The 20,165-nt window shown below is 29.6% G+C and overlaps 2 protein-coding genes across 16 annotated transcripts in view; one reads left to right on the top strand and one right to left on the bottom strand.

Annotated features, from left to right (window-relative positions):
• Positions 1-1,609: 1,609 nt before the first annotated feature.
• On the top strand, positions 1,610-10,016 carry LOC105255767 (mitochondrial glutamate carrier 1). 2 transcript variants are annotated; one of them, XR_889550.3, is made up of 9 exons: positions 1,610-1,838; positions 4,299-4,350; positions 4,598-4,732; positions 4,926-5,075; positions 8,013-8,149; positions 8,639-8,824; positions 8,904-9,054; positions 9,187-9,622; positions 9,806-10,015. XR_889550.3 is itself a non-coding variant. In XM_011265254.3 (8 exons), the coding sequence occupies exons 2-8, from the start codon at positions 4,313-4,315 to the stop codon at positions 9,323-9,325; spliced, it is 936 nt and encodes a 311-aa protein (XP_011263556.1). In that variant the 5' UTR covers positions 1,610-1,838; positions 4,299-4,312; the 3' UTR covers positions 9,326-10,016. The 2 variants fall into 2 exon arrangements, 1 of the variants encoding a protein (XP_011263556.1); XM_011265254.3 differs by having other exon boundaries at positions 9,187-10,016.
• Positions 10,017-11,609: 1,593 nt separating this feature from the next.
• LOC105255764 (tight junction protein ZO-2) overlaps positions 11,610-20,165 on the bottom strand; it is a 47,869-nt gene continuing 39,313 nt past the window's right edge. For 13 of the 14 annotated variants that reach the window (XM_020028941.2, XM_011265246.3, XM_011265249.3 and 10 more), the window contains 15 exons: positions 19,690-19,892; positions 18,935-19,363; positions 18,582-18,648; positions 18,349-18,499; positions 17,854-18,005; positions 17,400-17,694; positions 17,046-17,217; positions 16,732-16,957; positions 16,487-16,661; positions 14,468-14,677; positions 13,839-14,183; positions 13,381-13,616; positions 12,840-13,041; positions 12,308-12,732; positions 11,610-11,986 (listed from right to left, as the gene is read on the bottom strand). In XM_020028941.2, the coding sequence (XP_019884500.1) occupies positions 11,983-11,986; positions 12,308-12,732; positions 12,840-13,041; positions 13,381-13,616; positions 13,839-14,183; positions 14,468-14,677; positions 16,487-16,661; positions 16,732-16,957; positions 17,046-17,217; positions 17,400-17,694; positions 17,854-18,005; positions 18,349-18,499; positions 18,582-18,648; positions 18,935-19,363; positions 19,690-19,892 (3,292 nt within the window). In that variant the 3' untranslated portion in view covers positions 11,610-11,982. The remainder of the gene's footprint in view (positions 11,987-12,307; positions 12,733-12,839; positions 13,042-13,380; positions 13,617-13,838; positions 14,184-14,467; positions 14,678-16,486; positions 16,662-16,731; positions 16,958-17,045; positions 17,218-17,399; positions 17,695-17,853; positions 18,006-18,348; positions 18,500-18,581; positions 18,649-18,934; positions 19,364-19,689; positions 19,893-20,165) is intronic. The other variant, XM_025414634.1, reaches the window with a different exon arrangement.

The following is a 20,165-nucleotide window of genomic DNA, read 5'->3' as shown; positions in this document are numbered from 1 at the left end:
AGAAATATACAGAAAAAAATATGTAAAATAAATTCAGAAAAATCTTAAAGAATAATAATTTTCATAGAGCAGAAAGCGCAAATTTGATTTTATTATCTTTTTTTCTTTCATTTTTTACACATTAGGCTGTTATCGAATACTGCCTTTACACCATTTCTATTTTGCCATCATTAAAAATAAGTAATATTTATGGCATTCTTACGTCAGTCGAGAGAAAAATATGAAGCAAAGCTTGGTGTATCTGTTGATATCCCTGTCAACCCCATTAACTTTACGTAACAAAGGACATGTTCAATCCCATATCTGTCGCATTCATTTCTCGGTGTTAATTAAATTCATGTACAGGGAAAGCGACATTGATTACGCAACGATAAATCGTTAATTAATATTACGCAAGACACATTGTCATGTATCAACGATCGCAAATGGGGCGTCATTTACATAACGAGTAACAGGACGAGAACACACGTTACAGCCACGTGATCCCGCGTTACGATTTACACGGGTAAGAATAACTGTTGCTTTCGCGCTCATCGGCCACGTGAACATCTTCTTTCTACGGAAAATGATGTAAATGTGGATTATGTAAATAGAAAAACCCAGCAAACTATTTCTGAATATAGCGCAATATTATAATATTTTATATCATATTTTTATATCATATTTTATGTCGCACATTATTGATAGCTTTAGTATTCATTTTAGCTCTACACATATAATACAATTTAAAAGGATGCAACTATGAGAATAAATTTGATCTTTAAAGAGAAATAAATATGAAAAGAGAGAGAGAAAAGGAGGGTGAGGGAGAAAGAGGGAAGGAGAGGGGAGAGAGGGGGAGGGGGAGAGAGAGAAGAGGAGGAGGAGGAGGAGAGAGAGAGGAATTGGCACATTTTCAAAACCGATGGACGGATGCAAAAGCATGCAAAAAAAAAAGATTTATCGATCGTTCAATCATTGAACTTTTCCAATTTGTAGCGAAGTATCAATGCGTGCTTTTATTTTCGAAGATATTTAAAGATACGACTTACCGCTGTTGAACTGCAAAATCTCTTCGCAAAATATATTCTCCTAATAGTTCAGAAACGAGAATTTTTAAGCATACTAAAGTATATATTATTCACACTGTTATGACAAGTAAATATATAACACCAATATTATACACTTTTTTATAAATACACTTTGATAAATAATGAATTCTCGTATGAATTAACAGCGTATTAATAAGATACATTACTTATCTCTTTGCAAAATGTCTTCCCGCGCGCAATAGTGCTGCCTCTAGGAGAATTATTTGGTATTAAAGATTCTTAGGGCGTATTCACATTTTGGCGGAAAAGCAAAGAGCCAATCAGAACTCGCGAACTTAAGGAAAATTCATATGCTCGATATTTACTATACACATGACATGCAATAGGAAGATTTCTTTTTTTTCAGAGACAAAAGTAACCTCAGAGTCTTTACAAAATATATAATGTAATGTTTAATTAATATAATAAATGTGAGTTATTTTCATAAGGTCATAGGGAAATTTAGCGAAGAATTAGAAAATTGAGAAAAGGGACTTTTAGATTTTCGAAGATGGTAATCCTGCGGGGACATGTGCGGAGTCTGCGTACATCGGAACGTGAAAACAGTACTGGTATTCGCAGCTTCTGTCAAAAACGCGATTGATAGACCACCAGCTGATGCTGCTGACAAAATCGGCCGGTGATATATTCCTCAATAGTTTATAGTTGATTGAGTTCCTTTTCCAATATCTCTTCGAGAAACTGAGGTTCTCGTGGGACATCGACGTCGCGAGACAACCAGTACATCGGATTTTCCTGGCTCTCTGAGTAAGTGGATCCATCATGTCAAGTTATACACCGCATTATTCATCCTAATCATTCCGCATATATGAACGAGAGGCTTCTTTCTCTTTCGTATCCTCTATCGAATAGCTGCCAAAATTCAATTTGCAAACGCACTTCCGTTTTTCATTAACAGAATAATAATAGAGTTGACATAATACTAAGGTTACATATAAATTAGTGTCATATTGCATGACTGAGGCGCGAGTTATTTTCATTTTGCGATGCGCGATTCTACTTGCGATTTTCGGCAGAAATTTCACTGTCTGTTCGTCACAAAAACGGCACGTTAAATCAGCTGTTCGCAGTTAATTCAAAGAACACGGTTTAGTTTCTGTGATAAATAATAATTTATAAGCTGTAAAAATTATTTATTCCAAAAAAATTTCAGAGAAAAAAATCACTTTTATATTTATTATTTAATTTAGTAATTATATTAATCATTTAATTTAGTTACATTATTTACGAAATAAATGAATGGAGATCTAAAATATTTTATACGTATCTTTAATATAAAGAATTTTTTTAGTTAAGCCAAATCAATTTGTTAACATAATTTAATATGGATTTATCTGTAATATATCTACTAAAGTAAAAATTTAAAGAAAATTTCATGAATCATAAGTGGGGATTTGTTGCAAATTAATATATTTATATATTTATTTTTATGATTAATCGTATTTAATAAATAAATAAATATTTATATTAAATCACGTGAAAGCCACAATAATAAAAAAGCATACAGCATGTGTGATATCACATCATTGCAAAGGTCATAGTTGAATGTATACAGTAATTATTTAAATAAATATAATTGCTTTCATAAAGATAATTTCAGCTTATTCTTACATTTTTAATGCCGTTTTTTTAAATTGCGTTAACTTTATCTTTCAAACTATTTTGTGACAATTATTTCATAACATTCCAGTTAATGTGCAATGATTTAAATTAATATATTCAAGAATATTATTCATTTATTTTATATTATACAACAGGCTACTGGGACAGATAAGATAACAATTTGCTTTAATTTTGATAAAATATGAATTGAAATTGAATATAAATCCAATATATATATATATCGACTAGGTATCATCCATATCTGCGGGACGTTATGTAATAGATTGGGAGAAATAGATAGAGCAAAGTCAATTTGCACGATTCAGTCAAGAGATTGGCGATTGATTTGTTCGTTCGTATATGTGTATATGCAAAGATATATTCGAATGTGTCTTCCATAAGACGATAGAATTCTGTTCAACAAACGTTACATTGATTACGCTATTATAGAATGTCAATATTCATTGTAATGTAACAACTGAATCGTCGTTGAACACGCAATGGATCAATTGACATCACAGAAAATTTCCTCTCCTTAAAGAAAATGGTTTCCCAAAATATAAATTTCCTAAAATGATATGAGATAAGATGTAAGATTGAATAAATAGAGTTCTGGAATCACGTGTTAGACGCGTGGCAAAAATTTTGAAAGAGTTTTTCACCTTTCTCTTTACGCAATAAATGATCAGCTTTTATATTATTGCAAAGAACATTATGTTTTTTTCATTCTATCGTTCGATATATCTTTTTATCGATAAATTCTTTGATTAATTTGATGTTTGAAATTTTTCGACCAAAAATATCTGTAAAATTTATCATTTATTATATTAAAATCTTCAGTATCTTGATAGTAAAGAAATAAAAACGCGCGTTAATTTTTATTTATTATTATAAAATAAAACAAAGCAGTTTTATGGATTAGTCAGAAAAATATAGATATAAATAATATATTGATCAAGAACCATATTACTATATGTCGTTCTCATGCCAAGATTACTCCAAAAAATATCTAATTTTTGTTATTGCGAGAAGAGATCTGTAAAAATGATTTCGAGGGAAATTTTACGTATAAAATATTTTTAAATTTTTACTTACATAATGTTAATTGAATTATGTACTTTTCTATCAATAAAAATTGATGATACAATGTATTAAATATGCCACATCAATTTTTTCCGAAAAATACAATTTCATTGACAAAATTGTGCGTCATAAGATAATATTTTATGATATGAAACGACCTTCAAGATTTGGCACAATATTTTGTCTATCGTTTAGCGTGTTCTGGCAATATCACGGTTAACAATTACAATTTAAACAGTACTGTACTAGCCAACCTCGATTAAGACGAACATATCTTTTTGAGAAAACATTTTGAAATATTTTCTACAAATCTATTTTCTATAAAAGAAGTTTTCACGTACATTGATACCTGCAAAATAAAAATTATTCTTTTTATCCCATGAAATGCATATTACAAAATTAGAAACAGAAATGCATATTACTTAAATAATAATTAGATATAAATTAGATATAAATATAAATTAGAAACTTTAATTTTAATGCTTTTTTTCATGAATTTCATATTTTTATTTTTTTCAACAGGTGCGGGAATAATAATGGCACAGAATTCAACAAAATCCGCGGAACAATTCAAGTACGTGTATTCTTATATAAGATTTTCTTTAATCTGTAGAAAATTATCTTATATGTAAAACAATTATATATGAAAAATATAGTTGAATGTGTATCAGAATATGTTAAATTTTAGTGTGTCGTTTTATTTTATCTTTTTAAATTTTTAAAAATAATAAAATTACGGATTCTTGCTCTTCTTTTTTATAAACATAATAATTTAATGTAACAAAATATTCATGTAATAAGAATTTGTTTTTATTTTTTAGACTTATACCAAAAATCATAAATGGTGGAATTGCCGGAATTATTGGAGTTTCTGTAGTGTTTCCGCTTGATTTGGTTAAAACGAGATTACAGAATCAAATCATCGGTCCACATGGCGAACGGATGTATAAATCAATGCAAGTATCTTTAGAAATTATTAGCTACTATATTATATTATGTACATACATTATAAGTAAAAAAACTGTATTAATTAATTATAAGGAAAAAAAGTCGGCAATATTGATTTATATAATCTATGTTATTTACTTTATTGTGTATAATTGAAACTAAAAATATTACCATAACTAAATGTAAATAATTATTTTTTAGGTTTGACTGTTTTAAAAAGACTTATAAAGCAGAGGGCTATTTTGGAATGTATAAAGGATCTGCTGTAAATATATTGTTGATTACACCCGAGAAAGCCATCAAACTTACTGCCAATGATACATTTAGACATTATCTTTCTCCCGGAACGGGGTATGTTGTATAATATTTTTTCAGGATTTTTTTAATGTTATTAGAGAGGTATGAGCTTGCCCCTCTATGTGTGCAACATTAACCAGAATGAAAACTAATTTACAAGAAGCTTGGCATGAGAAAGAACTTTTTGTTCATATTTTAAAATAGTTATAAAGAGAAAGACAGTTTTCTTATTTATATATATTGAAAATATTTTTTTTAATTTGTAATTATTTAATTATAAATTAATATTCGTTAACTACATATTATTTCTCAAATTTTATATATTTTATTTTAGTATTTTTAATACTCTATATTTACTATTAATATCTTTTTATTCTTTAAATGATTTCTCACTTTTCTTGTACGTTGTTTGCCATTCAATTATTACACTTTTATCGTTATTTTGCTAAAACGCCTTAATGTTTTCGCCATTGTCTTTTCCCCTACAATGTATTTAATATTTTCGTGTTTTAAAGGAGGTTATTCAAAGTTTATATGACAAGTAGATCAACAGAAAGAAAAAATTATCATTTAAAAGATATTTTAAATGGTAATTTTCCTCTATTAAGTTCAATAATATCAAATTTATTAAGTGGGTTTTTCAATTATTTATTTGCAAAAATGTATATGATGTCTCTTTCACTTTATGTGATAAATATTTATGAAATCATTATTTGTATTTAATTAATGTAAAGCAAATAAGCTTACATTTTTGCATCGAAACTGTTGTAAACTTCATAATTAACGTCTTTATTTATGTAATTAGATATTCCGAGTGCAACTTCTAACGAATAGCATATATATATACTATGTACGTGAAGCCGTAGCAAATATAAATTACGTCGATAGTAATCGCAGAGTGCAAGAGAAGCCGAAGACTATTAATCAAATCAAATGGTATGCATAAAGTACAAAAGGTAGAAAGTATATATATATGAAAACTATTAAATTAAAAATAAAATGTGAAGCATATCTTATTAATTATTCCTTTATCAAAAAAAGAACAGATGTATATATAATATAATAATGTATGATGATTTTTTTTTACTTCTCAATGTGTTTTAAATTTTATTTCTCAAGAACATTATTGAAAGTATTATATTTCATTTAAATTGTTTAATAATTGTATAAATGCAACAATTTAACCATAGTATTATAAAAAATGTACATATGTAATTGAAAAGCCCCTCAAAATTACTAATATTACTGTATTATAGTTAGATTAGCAGAGCATCATATTTTTTTTTGAACATATTTTTATTATTCGAATAACTATTATTGATTTATTTCGATAACTGCTTATATTTAACATTGTGTTTTTTTTTCAAGTAAATCACATAAAAATATATGCTTATTTAATTTATCAAACAATTATATTAATTAAGAAAGAAGTTTACTAGAGATGTTTACGAGTCCAATGATATTTTACTTTCAAATTAAAACTTATTTGCTCTTCAAGAATATGCAAATAGCTTTCTTTGCAATTTTCCTTTATTTTTGAATTTATAAAAAATACTTTTCACATTTGTAAATTAAATTTTTATGCAAAAATAATTGCATATACTCTGGAATTGATTTATTTCTTAATTTTCAGGAATATATTTATATTAATTATATTTATTATTGTTTCTATTGTTTCCAAGAATATATATTACAATTTTTTAATTTTTAATTTTTAATTTTAAATTAATCAAAGCATGTATCTGGAAAAACTAAAAAAGCAAAGTTTTTGGGCTCTCGCGTTATTATGTCAGAATCTTATACCATCACAAAACATATTGAAATATATCATTCTATACTTCTAGACAACTGATGCTACGAGTTTGAATATAGCTATACCAGTCTGAAATGACCTGGCAAATGATGCGAGCAACCATAATTAGCTAACCAAGTCTCGAATAATCGACGAAAGCAGGGTAATTTTTGCTTTTCCCTTTTCTTTATATAAAACTTTTTAGAGTAATTTAAGAATTGAGGCTATTTTCTTAAATTTTTATAAATTTGATTAGATCTTAAGCTAAATAAAAATTTAACATTGTCAATTTTTTAATTTAGCTTAAAATTTTATAAATTACATTATAATTTATTTAATCATCATTTGTTTTCGATCTCGGTTTAAAAAATGTTTTTTTTTAATATATACTTGTATATATGATAATAATTTAAATTATATGTAATTTGAATCCAAGTAAAATGCAAATTATTAAGTTAACAGTTATCAGTTTATTTCATTTACACTTGCTAATGTGTTTTTGATGCTCTGCAATTCAGATGCTTGAGATGTAATATTGCTTGTCATGTAATCATGCCAATAATGTTGAATAATCTCCTTTATATTAGAAGTGGCATAATTGATAATTATTTCCAAAAATTAAAGATTAATTTTGTACTAATGGAAAAAAATTATAAGGAAATTATATTTGAAAATTTTGAAAAATTTGAGAAATCAAAAATAAAAATGATTGTAACAAGTTGCTTCGTGTGAGAGCACTATTATTTTTTTCTATGTATCATCGCGTGTGTTGTATCATATATAGATTACTATAATTTGCATTCTTGTAATTACTAACTTTGAAACATTTTTTCAAGATAATATTCGCACACAGTAACATTCGAATCATTATCTGAATTAATTATATCTTTTACTGAGGCTTTTATTGAGGCCATCGAAAATCTATTTTTAAATAATTGATTGTGCGAATTATATATTCATTTAATTGCTAATAAAATCGATTTAGTCAAGATAAGAACAATTTTCTAAAAATTTAATAATCTTCCAATAATTTATCTTCCAAAAATTTAATAATCTTCCAATAAATAAACAATTTTCCAAAAATTTAATAATCTTTTCGCGATTTTTCGAAAAATTAATCGGTACATGCCAGTTCTACATGATCTCGTATACTGAGATTTTCCTCAATTCCCAGCACTCTGTTAATCTTTGTTGTCCAGACAAAAATTGCCCATAGAACGTGAAATGCTCGCTGGCGGTTTGGCGGGAGCATGCCAAATAATCGTTACCACCCCGATGGAACTACTCAAAATACAAATGCAAGACGCTGGCAGAGTCGCCATGGCAGCTAAAGAAGGTGATACATTTTAGAGGGTTTTGTTTCTCGCGAATACACGGTTTGTCGAATACAGCAAGAGATTATACATCTAAAAATTCTTCCATTGCAATTATTTCATTATTATCTCTCTTGTTTTCTTGCTTTATATAAATCGAACAACAAGAATCATTTCTTAATACGTTTCTTAATCTCTTTCAAAATACCGATAAATATTGCCATGCCGACTGTACACTTTAGGATTGAAAATGGTTGAATGTGATATCTCAGCATAGATGCAACGCATGTTGTAAGACAGCTAGAAAATCAAATTAGAGATATAACTAATTTGATTTTCCGCAATTCATGTAAAAAGAAAATAATGGTAATAATAAATATAGAAAATAAAAAGATCTCACCGCCAAATTTCCTGGACATATGCGAGGTCTTTAAAAATGTGCAAAATTGTATTCCCATTTCGAGATTATTATACTCTTATAGTGGAAATTGTATCGTCCTTTATTGTTGCAGCGGGTAAAGCAGTGCCAAAGGTATCTGCTTGGTCATTAACGGTAGACCTACTTAGGAAACGAGGTATACTTGGATTGTATCAGGGAACCGGGGCCACGGCACTCAGGGACGTTACGTTTTCCGTTATTTATTTCCCTTTATTTGCCAGGTTGAACGATCTCGGTCCGAAGCGAGAAGATGGTTCATGTAAGCGTGTTATCTTGTTAGATACACGGTGGGCTCTAAATGAAAGTGAATTAATTGTAAGTGTAATTCTTCTTCTTAGCTGTATTCTGGTGTTCATTCCTTGCCGGATGTGCAGCCGGTTCAACAGCAGCATTAATGGTCAATCCATTTGACGTAATCAAAACTAGATTGCAAGTTATTAAAAAAGCACCTGGTGATCCAACGTACAATGGAGTATTAGACTGTATAATGTGAGTATAACCGGAGTCATATATATCTTCAAGATTATGTTACAGATCGATTCTATAAATTTCCACACGTTTAAATCTCGAATTATAACAAAGATAAAATATTTTGCAATAATTACGACTTTTGATTTGTAGCAAAACATTTACAAACGAGGGACCGACGGCGTTCTTCAAAGGTGGTGCTTGCCGAATGATCGTCATAGCACCGTTGTTTGGAATTGCGCAAACCGTTTATTATCTTGGCGTAGCCGAATGGCTACTGGGATTGAAATGAAATCGCCATATCTCGCCGACTCGTGCCGTTCAAATGTTCTGGAAAACTGACAATAATTGCTGTAGATGTAGTTGTATTTTGGCTTGAAGATATCCGTTCCGCTGCAAAAAGATATCATTGTTAAATGAAATCTCGCTTATATGTAAAAGAAAGTAAGAGTGTGTATTAATTGACATAATTCTCGCAGGTCGCGAATTATAATGGATTCACAGTTGAGATATATAATCCAATGTTTCATGTCCCATAAAGTGCATTAAAATTATTAATCAGTTACAATGAAGTCGTGTGAAGAGTTGTGTATGTATGTTCATACATTTCACATTGTGTTCTTACAATATAAAAATAATTGGAATTATAAGTTTCAATCATAGTACATGATATTCAATACTTGAGTCATTGCATTTTTCAATGTAATAATGACTTCTCATCTTCCTCGTGTTTTATAGAGCATATTACAAAATCCTATATATAATTCAACAGGTGATATACGTATATAATATACGTACACTGGAATCTTCGTTGTCATATCCACGAGACTAGCCAATTATATAGTCAATTATATATGTACATTAAAGACTTTAAGCAGATTTATCGTGATATTTTTTTAAACAGTTTAATTTAGAATGAAATAATAGAATATTTTGTTGAAGCTCATATTCTTGTTACCTAATTTTCTTAATTTCTATCTTATTGTGTCTAAAGAGAAAGAATGTAATCTGTATGGTTATGTATAATATAACAAAAATATTACAGAATGTTTAAAGCAAAAATGTAATTGGTCTTTTTGCTTATTTTATTTCTTTTATATTTTTCATCCTTTTATATTTTCTTACCCTTTTGTAGTGTCACTTTACATTTCAATTACAGGCTGCAATCTCTTTTATGCATTCATCTGTGATTTGTGAAAAAACTATTATATAAATGAAGTACAAGATACAAATAAATTAATTAGTATAAACATTAAAGCTTTATTATTTAATGACATAGGAATTAAATTTTTTTTCATAATTATATAGAATTATTTATTCCTGTATAGAAAAATCTTATACCAGGTATTTTTACTCGAGTTTCAGATTTTATTACTTTTTAACTGTCATATGGATATCGCATATATATATGTCTTTGCACAAATGTATAAGAATTTACCTTGCCACAGATGAAATATAAATCGTATCTCAATTACATTTAAATTTAACACATATAGCTGTTAATATAATCCAATTTTATTGCTAATTCTCTTTAATACTTAATTATAACGTATATATACGTAATTTCGTTTACTGGTTGTAACATATACCGTTGTACGTCGTTAACAGTAATATAATCTGTTTACGCATTAACTTGTGATACAAGATTGGTATATAATGGCAGAGACTCTACTTATACATTTAATAATTATAAATCTAATTATTAATAATATAGGCTTTTTATTATAAAAATTCAACTTAATTTTAATGATATCTAAAAAACTAAAAAGGCCATTTGGTTTACTAATAATATAATGACACGCATATGATTTATAATAAATAATTATGAGCATACCTGATTGAAAGAGAAGAATATTTTTTCTAAAAGTTCTCCAAAAGAATAATCATCTTTAAGTTTTCTCAGAGAGGTAATAAAATGTTTTTTTCTATATATTACGTAAAATTTATATAGTAAAACTACTTTTTTACAATTTCTATTTATTTTTAGAGAAATAGTAAAAATTGAATTTGTGCACTTATTTTATTCATATCCCTCTTAAGATGTGTAATTAAAAAAATCCTTCTCTTTCTTTCTTTCTGGTTTTTTAATATGCTGTGTTGTTCATCTAGTTGTATAAATTATCTCTACATTTTTCTTATTTAGTAATAAAAAAGTAATATTCCATCAAAAAATTTGAAGCCGAGTACTTCTTACGTAAATAACAATAAGGAGTGTATCACATATATCAAGAATACATCAATATAAATGCATTGTCATATGACGAATCCAAAACATCTACAACTGAATGCTCAAAAAAATAAACGATAAATATCCTAACTTGTTAAATTATTGCAATGGCATTATGTTAATATTTCACATAATATGAATTTGATAAAATTGTGTAAAAATATTTTCCTGCCAATGTGGTATCATATTTTTAATGTAAAAATGGAAAAATATGTGACTATTGACTGTACAGATTTTATGCATATAAGCAACTGAATATTGTTATATTGTTATATTGTATTGCACTTATAAAAAATATTCGTTAAAAATCTTTTTATATTATTCTTATTTAAAATATATGCGTGATTTATGTTAGAAAGTTATTGAAAAATTTCTTACTACATATCAATAACGATAATCTATATCATTATTTTTGCTCTAATAAAAAATTCTATAAAATCTCATAATACAGCTAAAATTTGTTTTTCGTGTATGTAAAATATGTAAACATTTTGTCATAAAGTTAAGAAATCTGTCGATGCTACTGACATCCTAAGATTCTTCCTAATTTTCCATAAATGGAAAAGTAGGTTTCTGAAAGGCACAATATATTCTTCATAATATCATAATCTTAAATGTAACTTTGTTTTCGTCTATGTCTATGACATTGCACGATTTCTCTGCATTGCAAAAGAAATTTGTTAATTCATCCTAATATAACAAGTCTTGCATTGTGGTACACATTAACTGCAACATACAATAATATTCTTGTAAGCTTATATGTATTTATCAAGGCCGAAAGAAGGATTTTTATGTTTGAAATATCGCACAAATATAAAGTAGAAATTTGTATACACTTTTTTTGATAAACAAGAAAAATTTTGAACAATTTCTTTTATGTTAGAGAAAATTTATTTTATACTTTCAAAAATATTATTAGTGTCCAGATAATAAAATGTGTGTGAATTTAAGAAATAAGATTAATCTTTCTAAATTCTTAAAGCAGCAAGAATGTTAAATTATTGCTACATTTCGAAAAGATTGTCGTTCGAGTTCTTTACTACTTACCTCATATTATAATGATGAACTGGCTTTCGATAAAGCTCGAAAGCGCTTCCTCTCTGTTCTCGACTACCAGCCAGATCTAGACCGCTAGGCTCTCTGTTGTGTCCAGGATTGGCAGACGGATAAACTGAGCCTGCGGGACCGTGAGAATTATTACCATGCATATATCCATTGTGATTTGTGCTGTTCCGATTATGCGTCAGTCCGAGACTGATCTGACCAGCGCTATTGCTGTGAGAATGCGCGGTAGTAACCGGCGGGCTGGAGTGAGAGTGCGCGTGGCTGTGACTGAGACTGTGACTGTGCGTCGGTGTCGCGAGATGATTTAGATTGTGATGCGAATTTACGAGATTACCCTCATTATAACGGCCGGGCGGCGGAATGTTGTAGTAATACTGGCCACTGTTTCGCTGCACGTTACTTTCTACCTGAATAAAGATAAAGATTTGCATAATTAATACATACATATTGGAACGCGTGCGCACTTGGAGAGAAATAATTTTTGTAAAATTATTTATATTTATAAAATAATTACCCCATTATGTACATGCGATGTGGCAATGGAATAACTCTTCGAGTGTTGATAGGAATTATTCCCATCATTCCCATTGTTCTCCGTTTGTCCAAACGATGCTTGAGGTGGTCTGTAATTTTTTGGCTTCGGAGGTGGAATTGGTTTGTAAGTGCCTCCCGGTTTATTTTGCGACATTGGTATCGATTTGTAATCTGTAGATCGGCTATAATACATAAAAATAATAATAATGATAATTTTATGCTACATGTAAATGTTGATGAAAGAAAAATTTGAAAAAGATTGGAATTTTTAAAGTAAATTACACTATTAATTATACATAAAATTTTATAGAAGAAATAATGATTCAAAAAGAAACAAAAAAAAATTTTGTAATATCGATTTATTTAAAAAAGAATGTAAATAATACACAAATATATATATATATATATATATATATATATATATATATATATATATGATTTTCTATTTTAGCTTTGTAATCAACAATCTAAATATCAATATTTTTTCACATATTTTCATGTATTCGTTATTAGTTACATACCTATATTTAGCATAATCGGTTCGCGTTGGAGCGTCATGCGTAGTAACGGGCTGAATCTGAGATCGAGTGAATCTATGCGGCGGATCGTGCGTTCTCACCGACATGTTGCTTTTGAGATCATCGGGTACATTCGGACCTAAACGACCTGTTGATGCGTTCAAATTCACCGCCCCGTAATTCGCATTTCCATTGGTATTGTTGTATGAATCATATGAGGACATGCTGTCGTAACTTCCCTATGTGTGTAAACATAAATGTATTTTACAATTAATTTTAAATAGCTTTGTATCATTTTTAACTACGATATGCATGTCTATATATCTGATTAAAAATATTAACGTGTACCTTTTTTCTTTAAAAAAACTTATTTTTTTATATGCAATTTTTAATCTACAATTTCTATTTTAATAAATTTATTAAAATATGATTTAACAAAAAAAAAAAGGATTGACGCTTACCGCTTTCGGCTGCGCCCGTTCGAGAGATGATGTGGCGTTTGCTTTGTGAGGAGTCGCATTGATATAATTCCCCATATCCAACACCGAGTCAATTTTATTGACTCCTAGACGCTCCTGAGCAGATCGTCCTATCGTTCCCCGCGGCGCTTGATTAATCGGCTTTACGTTTCGATCAACTCGCGGCGGTAGATCCGGAGGGCTGTGATGAGGCGATCTAGGTTCGAAAGAACCACCCAGGTATTCCGGCGAACCGGATTGATTGCTCATTTGACCAGACAGGGAGAAACCGTACTTGCTATCCCCCATTCCACCTTGGGATCTTCTCTTTTGCTGTTCAAACGATTGCTATAAATAAACATAGCAATTAATTATATACAATAATTATCGCTTGTAAGAATAACTCTATATTAATTCACTAAATTTCAATCAATCTAGTAAAGTCTAATTTAGAAATTGAAAAATACAATACTTTAAGTTTACACGGAAACTAGTGCTTTACAGTTTTAATTTTGTAAAAAATTAAAACAAGAATTTATTCAACAAGACATAAAAATTCCTGTCTATGTAAATTAATTTCAAGTTGTATAAATTGTTTTCGTTTTGCGATTTTGTATCTAAAAGCATATTACCTGATAATTTGTCGAGTACGGCGGTGGCGCAGTGGTGTCATCTTGAGTAGCAATACTGGGGTCAGAACTGCTCTTTAATCGCGACGGTGGGCCCAAAGTGCCAGGAATGACGGGTGCCGGACTCAATTCCAAATCGCTCTCCGGAGAGGAAGCGTAGGAGAGGCGAGAAGTCATCGGGAATAGGAAATCATCCGAGAGGGCTTCTTCCGGCTACGAGCGCAGACCACAGGAGACATAACATTATGCAAACGATACATAGTACGTGAATTAATCATAGCAAAATGTATTTGTGTTATTTGCATGTGTGTGTATATATAATGTAATATAAAATATGTTTACAATCAATAAAATAATTCATTCATTGCATTTTATTGATTGTAAACATATTTTATATTACATTATACAATGAATGAATTATTTTTATGAGAGTTTTATATTATATTAAAATTTAATAATTGAATACTTATAAAAAAGAATATTATAAATTAATATATGATTTATGAAAAGGAAGCAAAATATATGAATAATTATTAGTATCAGCATTCATACATTCAAAGACGTACAAAATAAATATTGAAAATTAATGTCATGCAAAATTCATTCAAGCAATACTTTCGAAAATGGCGACATATTTTCAAAACCATTTATATAAACTGTGAAAAAAAATATTTTTTTAATTAGCTTACTTGAAAAAGTATTCCCAAATTTTAATTACAACAAAATGGAAAAAGAAAAAACGTTTTGAGTTTTTATATTTTTTTGTTAATATAATTGCAACATAGGATGAAAAAAAATATCTGAATTTTCTCTTTCCTTTTTTTTTGCTATAATTAAACTGCAAAAATATTTTACACTTCTTGAATCAATGATTTAAACTGTAATTGAAGGTTTTGATAAATTATAATATTGAAGAGGGAAAGTAGAAAAATAAGTGATGCAAACTAAAGAAAAGCATATATCGAACATGCAATATTAACCCTTTAACTATTTATTCATCTTCAATTTGCATGCAATAGATGAATATACTTGTGCTCAACTTAATTTAGTTCTTGTATATGGAATGGAAAAGTGTTATAAATCAATTAAATATAAAAAAATATATCAGAATCTAAATATTATCTAAAAATCAAATTTATATTCACAAACAGATTATAATAATAAAAAAATTTATATATTAAAAATTTATACGTGTGTGTAAATGATGTACATATATATATGTTATATGATCAATGCGCTTTTTATCAAATTTTGCGCGTAAAGATATGTCCAAAATAGTTTAACGATTACATCATATATAAAGATGTATATATATGTCATATAAGATAATGATAAAGATAATGATATATGTATCATTATCTTTATCATTATCTTATATGACATATATATACATCTTTATATATGATGTAATCGTTAAACTATTTTGGACATATCTTTACGCGCAAAATTTGATAAAAAGCGCATTGATCACGTATATAATCTTTCAAATTTCATAGTTAAAGGGTTAAAAGCAAGAGCAATAATTTTATATATAGCCGAAAAATTGCTCACGGATGACATTTGAATTGAAAGGCGGAAGTGGCGGAAATGTTCCCATAAAAGATGTCGGTAAAATTGGCGATTGATGTGACAAGAGCACGTCGTGATTTTTATTCTCGTCGTAATATACATTATTGTTGGAAAACGGAGGTAGGGGAAGAGTGGGAGGTGGAGTATGAGCATGTGTAGGCGGATGCGACATGTCCCACACCATGTATTGATTATATATGGACTATAACGAACAGAATCGCCGTACAATTTAGTGTATATACGAGCGACGAAGATAAATCGTGATAATCGTGAGAAAAGTGTGAAAATAGAAGAAAGAAAAGTATCATATTTAGCCTTCCAACAGATATGTTTTTTTAGCTGGAGATTTTTTTACAACTTTTTATATATTTAGAGAATAAAATGGAATAAAATAATATACGCGCATTCTGAGAAGGCACAAGATTCAGTATGTAAAATCGATTATTCTCTTACCTTGGTCTGACTCATCCATAGCAGGCCTTGCTGCTGGCGGTCGATGAGCTCTCTGAGCTTCCGGTACCAAGCTTCCGGCGTATTGAGAGTAATCACCGCGCTAAATACGTGTCCCCAGATTTTATCGAGCTTTTGACATTGTTCTAGAAGCTTCTTACTGCTCTTGTGCGCTGATCTGTAATTATACACATATATATAATGCATCGATAAAATTGCAATATTATCTTACTACGTATCGTTATTACTTTGGTATGCCAGCTCTCATCTCCTTGATGACTTGCTTCGTCTCGGCCTTCAGGAAGATAACAATCGGATAAAACTGGGCATAATTTAAGCGATCTACGGCATTCGGAGTGATATCCAACAACGCATGTTTGCTCCTTTCCATTACCTCTCTGATAGCGCTTAGACGAATAATGCCGGATGTTTTAGTATTCTTTCCTGTACCATCTTCCATTTGGCTTTCCATTTCTACAATATTAAATATTCATTAGTAATTTGCTTCGAACTTTGCATAATGAATCAAAGATGTAAATAGTGAATAAATATATTTACTCACGTGGAGAAGTGAATTTATCAGGGAAATCCTTGAGAAGTTTTTCCCTAGCAAGATCGGCTACGGGCCCAAAGAGAACAACAGGTCTAATAAATCCGGGATGTCGTAGGATCACACGTTCATAAGCTGGAAACTTGCTGACGCTATCGGAGAACACTACATCATCCCAATGATCCTAAGGTACATGTACAAAAAGTGAAAATTAATCAAGTGAGCAAATGTTTATAACATAATATCGAACACACATAACATTTAAAAAAAATTTATTATATAAACTTTTTCGTAGTATTATATATATATATATATATATATATATATATATATATATATATATAAACGAGAGAATTGCATACATACCCTTCCCAAAGACTTTGAACGTCTGTGGCTATTTCTTCTTCTTCTGAAAAAGCTACCTCTGCTTTCGCTGGCACTCATTTCTTTCTTCGTCGCGTTAAATTGCGCGGTTGCGAGCTCCTCAGCGCGAGCTTTGTTGGGTATAATGCCCTTCTGTACCTCCTGATTATTTCGTCCAATTCGAAAAACCTGCCAAGATCCTACGACACCATTATGAAGGGTATCTACCACATGAAAGACATCTCCGCTACGAAAACTCATTTCACCTTTCTGTGGTTGTTCGTAATGAAAATGAGTCCTACGCAAAAATACACATCACACTGTCATCTTTCACGAACCAACAAAATTAACGCTTAAAAATACTACGAAAATTAGTTATATAATGTTCTTTGAATTATTAATATAATATATTATCATTCGAAAAATATATAGTATAATTTGTATAAGTGTTACTTACTTTATATGAAAGGAGTCTCCTCTGCCAGATGCAATAATCTGATCATATTCTTGACGACGATGTTGTACAATTAGATCGATTTGCTCTTGCAAGCTAAGAAGAAACAGCACAGCCTCTTCTCTCGTCACTCCTTTCATATCCATATCATTTATCTGTGGGAACAATTTTACATGTAATCACAAATGCAATATGTATTTGTAAAAATCTATTTCTATTTAGAATCTCTTGAATCTTAAAAACTATAATCTAAACGTACTCTTTGTATTTTACTTTAATAATATATATTTAAAATTAAGATTATTATTATTTTTCAATAAAATAAGATCTTTGAGATAAAAATATAAATTATTAAAAACCGACTATTAATAATATTGATTTTGTTTGACATATTTTATCATTTCTAAATGTCTCAACAATACGAATTCTAAACACTGGCTGCTTATTTAAATGTAGGATAAATTTTGATATATATTTAATATAAATTGAGTAACTAACTTTTAAGATTTTGTCTCCTGGTTGAAGACCTTGAAGCGACGCAGGACTTCCCGCTTGAACTGCAGTTACAAAGACCCCGGTTTCATTGCCGCCACTTAATCGCACTCCTACAGATCCTTCCTTTTGGAAAGTAATAAATCGAGGATCCGGCCTATAAATATTAAATAAACATATGAGATCGATACGAGATTGAATTAAAAACAATTTTTTGGAATTATACTTTATCAACTTACATGGGTTGCTTTGTTCGAGGTGAAACCGAATCTTCGTCGTACAGTTGTCTGCGTGTACTATAATAATCTATAAAAGGAAACAGTATGTTAATAAAATTTTAATGGAATTTAAAAATTTATAATTAAATTTATATTTCAAATTAATATTGAAAATCACGAATAACATTTTCAAGAAAATAATAAAATGAAATTCCCGATAAGGAAGAATTGAATTAAAATTAAATTGACAAAAAAATAATAAATCTAAAATATATAAATAAAACAAATATATTTTTATCATTTCATTTATTATAACTTTCATTACTTAACAGAATATAGTAATTAATCACAAATTTGTCTCGCGTAATACATACCTTCTGGTCTGGGCGGAGGTGGCCTGGGTGGATCCACAGTGGGCGTAGCTGGTAGATCCAGTTGGCTCAAAGATACGTCCATCAACGGTCCTCGCGAACGACCCCTCGGCACGAGATTACTCTTGTCATCCAAGGGTTGCCTCGTAGGTGGCGGAACATATAAGTTCTGACTACTGTAACTCGCACCCGACAGATATTCACCGCTATCTCCTTTACTTTGCTGCTGTACGTGGCAACACGAGCTGTCCCGTGTAATTACAATCGAAAGCCTGTCTTTGCACTGATCCATCAACTTTCTAGCTTCCTTCAGACTCATATTATCGGCGGCGACGCTGCCTATTCGGGTTAACACGTCCCCAGTTTTCACTCCGATATTTTCTCGCGTAACCTCCTTTACGTACAATCGACATCCCAGCACTATTCCAAAGTCTAGAAATCAAAGTAACATCATTGTCGCATGTTTTATTTTATGGCAAAAATATAAACAAAGAGAGAAAGGAAATAGAAAATAAAAAATTATAAAAATTAAAGAATTAAATTTTCTTTTAATAAAATTTTAAACTATTCGCTTTAAATTTTAATTATAATTTTAAATTGTAATTATCAGTTTAATTAATTTAATTATTTAATTATTTAGTTTTAGATTCTCTCTCTCTCTCTTTTTCCTTAAAGTTAAATGTCTCGGCAGTCAATCAGACATTGTTTGAGTTTTTGGTCATCATGTAACTGTTATGCGGTGTTCTAATTATACGTACCATCCTTTTTATTGTTTCGCGTGAGCGTGAGTCGATGACTCTGAGGCGCAACGCTGCCTAAGCAACCGGGTGAATTTGACGAAGATCTTCGTTTAACAACCAACAAAACGGTAGAACCGGAATCCCGCAGGACCCGCACGGCTGCCCCATAATCAGCGCCTTCCAATGATACCCCATTGGCGGAGATAATACGATCGTTAACTCTGCGTATAAATCGGGTAATAATTTTACTTATCATGTCAAATTAAAATAAGGAATCGAACTCAACAAGAAATTAGAGATTATTAACAAAAATTAAATGCAAAAATTATGGATGTATTTTTTATTTCTCTATATAATACTTTGTCAAAAATTAAATATTGTAATATAATAAAAATAATATTTTTAAATATAAAAAAAGAAACATATGCATATGCATGTGTCCGTGCTTCTATTAAATATTAGACATTAAAAAGAATTAATTTTACTTGTATGAT

This window comes from Camponotus floridanus, unplaced genomic scaffold (assembly GCF_003227725.1).
Source record: "Camponotus floridanus strain SB8 unplaced genomic scaffold, Cflo_v7.5 scaffold86, whole genome shotgun sequence".
Classification (NCBI taxonomy): Eukaryota; Metazoa; Arthropoda; class Insecta; order Hymenoptera; family Formicidae; genus Camponotus; species Camponotus floridanus.
The sequence above is the reverse complement of the archived record's forward strand: the minus strand, read 5'-3'. Positions and strand labels throughout refer to the sequence as shown.